This window comes from Quercus robur, chromosome 4 (assembly GCF_932294415.1).
Source record: "Quercus robur chromosome 4, dhQueRobu3.1, whole genome shotgun sequence".
Classification (NCBI taxonomy): domain Eukaryota; kingdom Viridiplantae; phylum Streptophyta; class Magnoliopsida; order Fagales; family Fagaceae; genus Quercus; species Quercus robur.
In genome coordinates this window covers 81,531,554-81,541,651 of record NC_065537.1, presented here as the reverse complement: position 1 = coordinate 81,541,651, position 10,098 = coordinate 81,531,554, and the positions used below count along the sequence as shown (strand labels likewise).

The following is a 10,098-nucleotide window of genomic DNA, read 5'->3' as shown; positions in this document are numbered from 1 at the left end:
AGGAAACCCATTCTTTTTCCGAGTTTCTAAAGTAAAGTAGACCTCCTATAGTCTTTATGAAAAGAGGGAGTCCTTCACACCACATCGCGATTCGCCATCCAATATACCCCATGATTGAATTCCTTGGCTCTTGTCCATTTTCAAATGCCATATGCCTAAATAAAGTCCAAGAATCCTCTGGACTCAAACCTTTTAAAAATAATATGTGACTACTTCTTACATTCTTTGCGACCAATGCATTGCGTGTTGTCACTAATACTTTGCTGCCTCTTGCACTACCACTAACCAAAATGTTTTTTAAGTTAAGCCATTTTACAGGATCTTCATTCCACATGTCGTCCAACACAAGTAAGTATCTCTTTCCATGAATTTCTTTCTTAAGATCATTGATCAATATTTTCATTTCAAGATTTTCTTGTTTCTTTTTTTTTGCAAACTCTAAGATTTTTTGAACAATTATTTTTACATCAAAGTTATCAGATACACACACCCAAATTTTTTGCTCAAAATGTTCCTTCTCATCATCAAATATGAGTTTAGCTAACGCGGTCTTCCCTATCCCTCCTCCTCCAACTATAGAAAGGATTGAAACATTCTCTTCAACATTACGATCAGAAAGGAATTTTCCAATCTCCTGCTTATCTTCCTCTCTCCCAACAAATTTTTCGGGAGAAAGAGTCTTCTCTCTCACCCTATTCCTATCATGTGTCTCCACAAGACGTTCCTCGAAGTGGAACGACTCCATCTCCCTTGACATGGCATCTAGCCTCTCCCTCATTGTCTTAACCTTATGACCCATTTTACGACCATATGCAAACTGTCTCGATTTGGAAAAGAAGATGCGTACCTGTTCTGCCTTCTTATTCCGTGTCATCACTTCCCATCGTAAAGCTTCAGTGGAGATGTCATCCACCAAGTTGTCTGCATCATAAATGGCATCATTCAGCCTTTTCAGCCACTCTTTGACTTCGTTGCTCTGCTTTCCCTCCTCTGCATCCAGAAGCACAGCCTTGATTGTGGAAACCCTCTCCCGGAGTTTTACAATCTCATCTTTGACACCCCAGAGTTGTCCGATCTCTTGGCCTGAGAGATGATCTGCTTTCTCTATGATTCGCGCAGCAACGTCGAACAGAACTCCTTTCACCATTTCTCACTGGGAGTTGAATGATTGCAATCTTTCTGAGAACTGAGAAGGTTAGATGAGAGCGATATCTGTCGATGGACTAGATTGACCAAAATTACATATACCACAACTTTTTTGATTTTTTCATATAATTATTATTTTCTTTTGCTAAATTACAAATTGCACCTCGAAGTTTGTCCACAGTTCCATTTAGTACTCTAACTTTATGTCTTTATGCAATTCAGTCATTTAAATTTCAATTTTATTCCATTCAGTATTCCTATCAGTTTGTGTTAGAAATGTGCAGTTATTGACCCCTCAAAACCACATAGTTTTGATCTTTGATTTTTTTTTTAATTAAAAAAAATATATGAAAATTAAATAAAAGAAAAAGCTTTTCCAAAAATAAATGATTTAAAATTTTTATTAAAAAAAAAAAACCAAACTAGCTCTAAAATTTCTCATACTCCCTCTCCTTGTCGTTGCCCAGATCTAGGTCTCCATTCTCTTTCCCCTCAATCTTTGTCTCTTGAATTGTGATTATAAGGTATGCAGTCATTTAATTTTAATTTTAATTTTCTAATGAATATTCCCAAGTTTTTTTTTTTTTTGGTTCAATAATTATATTTTTTTATTTTTTGATAAAAATATTTTTTTATTATTAATTTCTATCTTTTAACTTTTTAAAAAAAAAAAAAAAATACATTGGTTTAGGTCACTAACGACACAATTCAAACAAAGACTAACGAGAGAATTGAATTGAATAAAATTTAAACTTAAAAGACTAAATTGAATGAAGGTAAAAGTTAGAATATTTAATTGAACAAACATAGGTAGTATGGATTGTGTAGCATACAATGTGTAGTGCTCTCGCGTGACTCGTCATCTTATCATCAATGCATGTGCTGAAAGCAAAAAATAATGACAAATGATTCTCTTACAATTCTTAAGGATGACACATATAGCATGTAATATTTATATATATTGAAATAAATTTTTGCCCTTTGATTGAAATAAATAGGTAGCTTAACTTAAAACTTTCTCATTCCCTTTAATTATTATTTTTTCGTGAATTATTTTATGTTTTTTTTCACTGAAATGTTATTTTTTTTTTATCATATCTATATTCAACCCACTGTAGTTTCCTTTATATGACAAAATTCATTCAAAAAAGTTTTCTCATTTTTTATCAATTTCTTTTAAGGTTCAAAATCTACAAAAAAAAAAAAAAAAAAAAAAAATCAATGTATGGGGGAAAAGGGGAAAATAAAATAATGAAGTTTGAGATTTAATGGAATGGGGAAAAAGAACATTATTGTTATATTTCAAAATGATACATTAAAAAAAAAAAAACAAACAAACAAACAAATAAATAGGACTTCAAATGATTTTAGTAGTAATTCTTTCTACTTAGGGCTATAAATAAACCAATATGTTCATAAACAGCTCAAGTTTGGTTCAATAAAAAACTTATTCATATTTGTTTGTTTGTTCATTGTGGTGGGCCTTTTTGTGAGTTTGGGCTGAACTACCTCCTGCTGTACTGAGGCCCGAGTGTTCTGGATAAAAGAGTCGGGACTGGTCCAATTGCAAAACATCTTGGTTCGACTTGTGCACAAACTATGCCCTGTTTGTTAAAACTTTGGTCAATTGCCCATGAAAGGCGAAACTGTTACAAAAGAGTTATGGCAGGCAGATGTAACAAAATAATAATAAAAGCAACACGCCTGCTGTTAGACTAAATGAAATTTTTACGAAAGAGCTACGACAAATAAATGCAATAAAATAACAACAAAAGAAATACATTAACTGTCAGGCACAACAAATAAGAGATTCTTAATTAAAAATAGCAACAGGAAGCACATTATGGGTGAAATTGCAAAGACAAGAGAAGAAATAATAGCAGTAAGTGATGAAATCAAAGAACAAAAAAGATTAGTCTGCTGTGTTCAGTTGTGTTACGGGGCTGAAGCCAAGGAGGGAACCACTTCCTCAACGTAGGTAACCTCGCAGGGGGATCATGTTATAGAAATTACCCATTTTGAGGGAACATACTTAAATGGCTTGTGCCCAAACGAATTCTTTACCCTCAACAGAAGGTAAGCTTTTAGAGAGAGAGAGAGAGAGGATTAGCCCATTGGTGCATGCTTACCATTCTACACTCTCTATTTCTCTTATATCTCTTTTTTCTCCGTTTTGTTATCTTGATTCTTTCCTCCCTCTTCTTTTCTCTCTTTCTTAGTGGTTACTTGTGTAGTGTTATGATGAAGGTAGTGCTATGATTCTCTCTTTCTTAGTGGTTGCTACCGTGATGATACTGTGCTCTGTGAAGGCCCTTTATATACTGCCTGCCGTGAATAGTTTTACCATTTTATCCTTTAACTACCTTTGTTTGGGTGTAGGTGTCCTTCCCAACCACCGATTGATTTGTCAGTTGCCTAGCTACCACCACTTACCTGTACAAGCCATGCCACTCCCCATTACCAAAGAAGACTGTTTTATTTGCTTGTGGCATTCTTATCCACTACGGTGCGGGTATTCTCTCTTACTATCCCTCATGGCATGCATCTAGTGGTTCCAGCTCATCTTTCCTTTTTTTGGGTAGCATATCATCCCAGCAGAACATTTTCCCCAAAAAAGTTTGAGTAGGAACCTTAGAATCCGCTTTCCCTTCTCCCTCGCACCAGACCATACCCTCTCTTACCTCTTACCCATGACTCACCACTCCTGTATTGGCTGGGAACAGGTTGGTGGTGCTTGGGCTTTGTGTATGCACCACTTCCGTATATGTCCAAAGCTTGCCTGCTACTCATGCGTTTGCCATGGCCTGGAGGCCTGTCTGAGCATCCTGCCACTTGTTCTTGACCTTTTGTGAAGTGAATTGTTTTCTGACCCTCCATTCTTTATGGCTTGCCTCCTTCAAGGGCTGGGCATTGCTTGATTGTGGACTTTTCCATCTCTAGCCCACTCTTTTGTTCTTCTCGTGGGCTTTACTAGTATTCTTGCCATGTCATCTTGCTATTCCTGCTGTGATGTTATTTGATTTGTACTTGCTGGGCCTCTCTTAGGCCTGCTGTAGGTTCTTTTCTTAATTGATTATGGTGACCCAGCGTTGCTATTGGGTCTACATTCATGTTTCTCAGGCTTCCTTGACCCATTACATTGCTTGTGGGCTCTCTTGGCTCATTTCTTTCTCCTTGGGCATCCTCGACCCATTACCAACTCTACATTCTCATGAGCTTTTACTAACTCTCTTGAGCTTCCTTGGTCCAAATATCATATCCTTCTTTTTTGGGGTTTATGGGTTTCCCATCAACCCCTTACTTTCTTACTTCATTACTTCGGACCTACTATGGCCCATTCTTACTTTTCCATATCACATGATGCCCATGGGTTTACTACTCATTTCTCTGGGCTCTTTTAGGGCCGTTTGCTTTCCTCAAGACCCTTTTGTTTACTTCATGGGCTTATGACCCATTATTCCTGTCATTCAGGCTTAATGGGTTTTCCTCTCAATATGCTAACTCTTTTTCTGCCCATATCGTTGGGCTTCTTCCTGTTGTTGGGTTTTCCAAAATGAGCCTCAACATTCATAAACAAGCTAAACTTGTGTTTTAATTTTAGGCTTATTTAATAAATGAGCTGAGCTCAAGCAAAAAAAAATTTTAGACTTGAGTTTGAGCTTAAACTTGGTTTGACTAATGAATCAAGCCAAGCTAAAACAACCTAACAAGCTCAAGCTCAAACATAATTTGTAGGCTTAGTTAAAACTCAAGCCAAACTTAAACATTTTATATTTGTTATCAAGTCAAGCTCGAACATTTAATACTTGACAAAACTCAACTCATTTATGGCCCTATTTTTACTTCATAAAAATGGTATAAAAAGCAATAAAATTTTGGAATAGTTAAATAACATAAATATGCAAATATATATATATATATATATAATCATTCTAGTGTAAATTTTGCCCCTCTCAACTTAAATTTTTAGCTCTGCCAATATATACAAAATATAGTAATTCATCAAGAGTCTAATAATAAAATAAAATACCTACGAAAATAAAAGCAAATGTATTGTTGACCGAATTACAAGGCTTTTTATTTATAAACCACATGCAAATAAGTAATAACAAATACAAAAGAGAAAGATTCAGAAAAAAAAAAAAAACAAAAAAAAACAAAAGAGAAGGCAAGATAGAGACCCCTTGTAAGTTTAATAAGGGAAAAAAACCAGAAGCTGACATAACACCATGTGAATGTCGAGGGCTTGCGGCCCCTCTCCAACCGAAAGAAAACTTTGTGGACCTCAAGTGGTCCCTCCATTATTTAAGGGAAATGTTAACCGAACATTTGATAATGAACCAATAAAGAAAAGTTTTTATAAAATAAAAAATTAATATTTTGATATATTTTTATTTTTTTATAAAAATAATGTCAAAATTTTTTTAAAATAATTTGTTAACCATTGTTCTAAAGTTCCCATTTACAAAACTCTTATTTACAGCCATGGCATTTTGTTCTGAAAAAGGAGCACCGTCATTGTCAAGTGCCAAAGTTGCATCAAATGGCACTCCACGACCCACCAATGAAATAATTCACGTGCAAGTGTATGAGTCAACATCTAATCGGCACAAAAAATAAAAAACAAAAAAATCACAAAGTGATTTATAGAGAAGACTACTTTAGCAATCACGCTGTCATTCATTACGCTGGAAATTGAGTGTGATACGCTTCCTAATCAACTTCCTAATCAACACAAGAAATAAAAAAATAAAAAATCTTCAAGTGATGTCATATTTGCATGAATGACAGCGTTTTATTGGTTAGAAGGACCAAGGAAGACTATCTTAACAATCCTCCAATGGACCTAATAATTTCTCAAGAATGAGATTAGAGGGTTTTTTTTTTTTTTTTTTTAATTTTTTAATTTTTTACAACTTACAAAAAATTTACATGCTAGTTGCATAGGGTTTTTTTTTTTTTTGATAAACAACAAAATGGTAGGTGGGGGGCGACCAAATCACCGAGAGCAATTCTAATCACTCGGTGCACAGATCCAAATTGAAGTTGGAGAGATCTGAAGGTTCTAAAATGAGTCTATTTTCTTTCTCGCAAGCTAGGAAAAAATGAAGAAAATATAAAGAAACTATAGTTTTAACACTATTTGTTGATTTTTATAATTGGACAAATGACTTATATTTAAGAGAGAACCTATATCTAAGTTTTATCCAAAACTAGTATTTAGCCCCGTGCTACTGCACGGGAATAGATATATTATTAATCATGAGTTTATTCACATTTAAAATGCTCAGTTAAGTCTAAATTTATATTATTAACCAGAAAATTTCATTAACAAAACTTAGCAGTATATATATTTTACACAGAAAGATGAACCTTGGTGACAATGTTTATCCAAAAGATCCATTCACGCTTTTGAATCTTCAATCTCTATTGGTGATTGAAATTTTCGCAGCTTAAAAAATTTAAAAAAAAAAAAAAAAAAAACCTTCAGAGTTGTACTCATTTTGTAGTTTTACGATGGGTCATTTTGTAACATGATGGGCATTTGTGTGAAGAAAAAACCTCTGAAGTTCCATGACTGATAAAAGAAACTCTCTCCAATCTCTTTTTATAGAGAGAGGGGTTTGTGCGTGTTTTTATACATCCTTCATAGTTGTATTATCACGAAGCAGGTCCAATGGATTTAGATTGGTACTATCGATTCCCAAAGCATGAGTGTTTAATGTGTTATTAATTTCATCTCATTGGCTTCTGCACATGACAGCAAAATTAAAAATAATTAGATTGTACACGTGTATAGTAAAATTGGACTCCAATTTTAGATTCTAATTGAACAATTGGAATAATAATATATGATAGTAACAACAATAGGAAAATTCAAATAAAATTTCGAACTAAATTGTAACAATTTGAATAAAAAATTCCAGTAGAAAGACAGGGTGGAGTGATCCACTCCAAGAAGGCGACCAAACTTGCGTAAATATAGAATAATAAATCTCTCTCCGGAAAATTTACATAGTTCATAACCTTTATCTTCATTGAACATTTTAAAAACATAGTGACTCACATCTGCCATCTAGACATCTACAGCTGGGTCCTCTCCAATTTGCGTGAGATTCCATTGATCACTAAGTTCCTTTGCAGCCTGCAAAAAGTATCATCCATCGGTCCACAGCAGTGCTTTCGTCATTGTTATATGTGCCAAACCTGAACAAAAAGCCAAATATAAGGATAGTGAATTTTAGGCATAATGTGCATCTAATCACATATTAACAATTTATAACAAATGTAAAGATGCAAACTTTGTAAGTGAATAGTAAACAAAATTTAGTGTCAGAACTAAGAAGAAAGCACTTTAATACAAAACTCAGTGCAAATGTAAAGATGCAAACTTTGTAAGCAATTTATAACAAAGATGCAAACTCTAGCTTTGCTATCTTTTTGGAAATTATGCAATGTACCCAAACCAAGTTTTTATCACCAATATTAATCTCTTTGGTTTTCACGTTTGACTACAAAATCAAGAAAAAACTTAATTAGCACAGTAACTTACTTGACCCGATACATAAAAGTGGTTTCAATGAGAATAAGCCCACATACATTTAACCACATGATGCAAAATTCAACTTCAATTTGAGATTCTAGACACATGGCACAAAATTAGAGTTCTAATTTGGAATTCAATTTCCCACTCTCTCTGTTTCACCTATTATTTTATATATAGATTACTAATCTTAAAACCACTCCTATCAATGTGTGCATAATAAAAAAATGTGTAAAATTTATTGACATGTAAAGTTTCATTAGTAATATCTATTTTGAAATTAGTTTTTAATTCTTTTTTTTACGTATTACGAGAATAAATGAAGAGAGTGGATTATAATTTTTATGTGTGAAGAAAAAAAAACAATTAAAAAAATTAAAAAATATAATATTTTAATGAAATATAATGTAAAATAAATAATATGATATGAAGTATTTTGAAAAATTGGTATGTAAAATAGAAAAAATAAGTTCTTATGCTAAAATAGATAAAATTTTTTGCATAAGTTGATGTGCATACTTAAGGTGACATTGAAGCTACTAGAGCAGGTGAGAGTTAGGTTAGTAAGAGTATCTTTCGTAGCTTTTCCAAATTTTTGTACTGTTTGGAAAATGAACAATTGCATTTGCCTTTTACCTACATATTTTTTCAAATACACATTCCAACAGACTTTCTATCATTTCTTTATCCCATTTAAATATTATTTTTGTCATTCTTTCTTTATCATTTTTTTTTTTTGAGAAGCTTCTTTATCATTTCTTTAATCTTCATTTATTCTTTCTTTAATATTTCTTTTCAGATTATTGTTATTATTATTAATAATTAATTAACTGTTTCTATTTTTTCTCAAAAAAAGAAACCTATCTAATATTAATTACCATACCACATGATTACATACCAAAAAAAAAAAAAAAAAAACCAAGGGATTGACTCAATTTATTCATGATGGAAAAATACATGTTTGTAACGCATACAAAACATATGCAGCAGAAAAATTAATAGATCTACTTTATTTGCAATTGATAACATGTACTATATAAATTTTAAAATTTAAGAACAAGAGAGTGTACTTTGGTGTGGTGAATTTTAAAACAAAGATTAGAAGTACTTAGGAACACTTTTAATCTTTACTTCAATTCCACTAATGTCCAAGAAGTGTGGTCTCTCAATTAGTTATATGAATTTGTTCAAGGGAGAATTAGAGAGTGTCCAACACTCACATACAAATCATTTCATGTATCTTTCTAAAATTTTGTATGTTTCTCTCTTTATAACTAATTATCTAATTGCATTAGCCTTTTGAGCCTTTCCAATTGAACTCTAGTATGTGGCTTGGAGTGGGACCAAAAGTGAACAAATAAGATACTAGCTCCAATAGGCCTTAAGCTTTTCTGTCAACTCTTGACAAGTCCAAAGTTACCATTAATTATATTTAATACCACTATATAAATATAATTGCACTTTAGGCCTTATTAATAAATTATATCCCAATACTTTATTGTACATGCAACTCTTTTGTAAAATATTCATAGTAATACAAAGGCATTAATATAGACTGCCACTTTGTAAATTGCTACATCTTAATCCTTGAGTACCCGGTTTAATCCTTTAAGTTATTCATCACATATTTATGAAATCCAATTTTATAAATATATAGGGATAATTACAGTAAACCCACCTGTGGTTAGGCCCGTTTACACTGTGCCTACCCGTGATTCAAAACTTATCACTTTGTCCACCTGAGGTGCCTTCTGTTAGGGATCTGTTACCCACCTCTCCATTTGCCGTTAGAAAAACACATTTTTAAAGAAAAACAAACATAACAAAGATAAAAAAGTTAGGACTTTTTATTACTTAAGAACTTCTTTGAGAACAAAACACAGGAATAGCACATATCAAATGCTATTCCTGATTAAAAGTGATTTCATTGAGCATTTGTTTTTTTATTTTTGTTTTTTTTATAGATCTCTCCAACTTTTATTCAAACCAAACCAAACCCAAAAAAAAAAAAAAAAAATTCCAAATCCCAGAAAACAAATTACCAGAAATATATTTTGCTGTTAATCCTTGTCCTCCATTCTCTGCAACCAATCACAAAAAAATTCATACATATAAATATAGTTGTTGGAGATTGTGGATTCCTGCGAGTCCGATATGTGCTAGTAATGGGGTTGCCAATCTCGCAAGCTCCAGTCCGACGACCGCGATTGACGCTTCGCGACATCGCGCCGTCGATCGCGATCTCGCCTTTGCGAGATCGCGTCGGATCGAGATCGTGATCGACGGCGCGAGATCGCGAACGCAAGATCGCACCGTCGCGAGATCGCGCCGGCGAGATCGCGATCGTTGATGATTTTTTTCTGGGTTGTGGCTTGTGTTTTTCTGGATTTGTGTTTTCCTTCTTCTTT

The 10,098-nt window shown here is 33.3% G+C and overlaps 1 protein-coding gene across 1 annotated transcript; it reads right to left on the bottom strand.

Annotated features, from left to right (window-relative positions):
- Positions 1 to 54: 54 nt before the first annotated feature.
- On the bottom strand, positions 55 to 1,147 carry LOC126722745 (putative disease resistance protein RGA3). Its single transcript, XM_050425897.1, has 2 exons — positions 221 to 1,147; positions 55 to 177 (listed from the first exon to the last, which is right to left on the bottom strand). The coding sequence occupies exons 1-2, from the start codon at positions 1,145 to 1,147 to the stop codon at positions 55 to 57; spliced, it is 1,050 nt and encodes a 349-aa protein (XP_050281854.1).
- Positions 1,148 to 10,098: the final 8,951 nt, after the last annotated feature.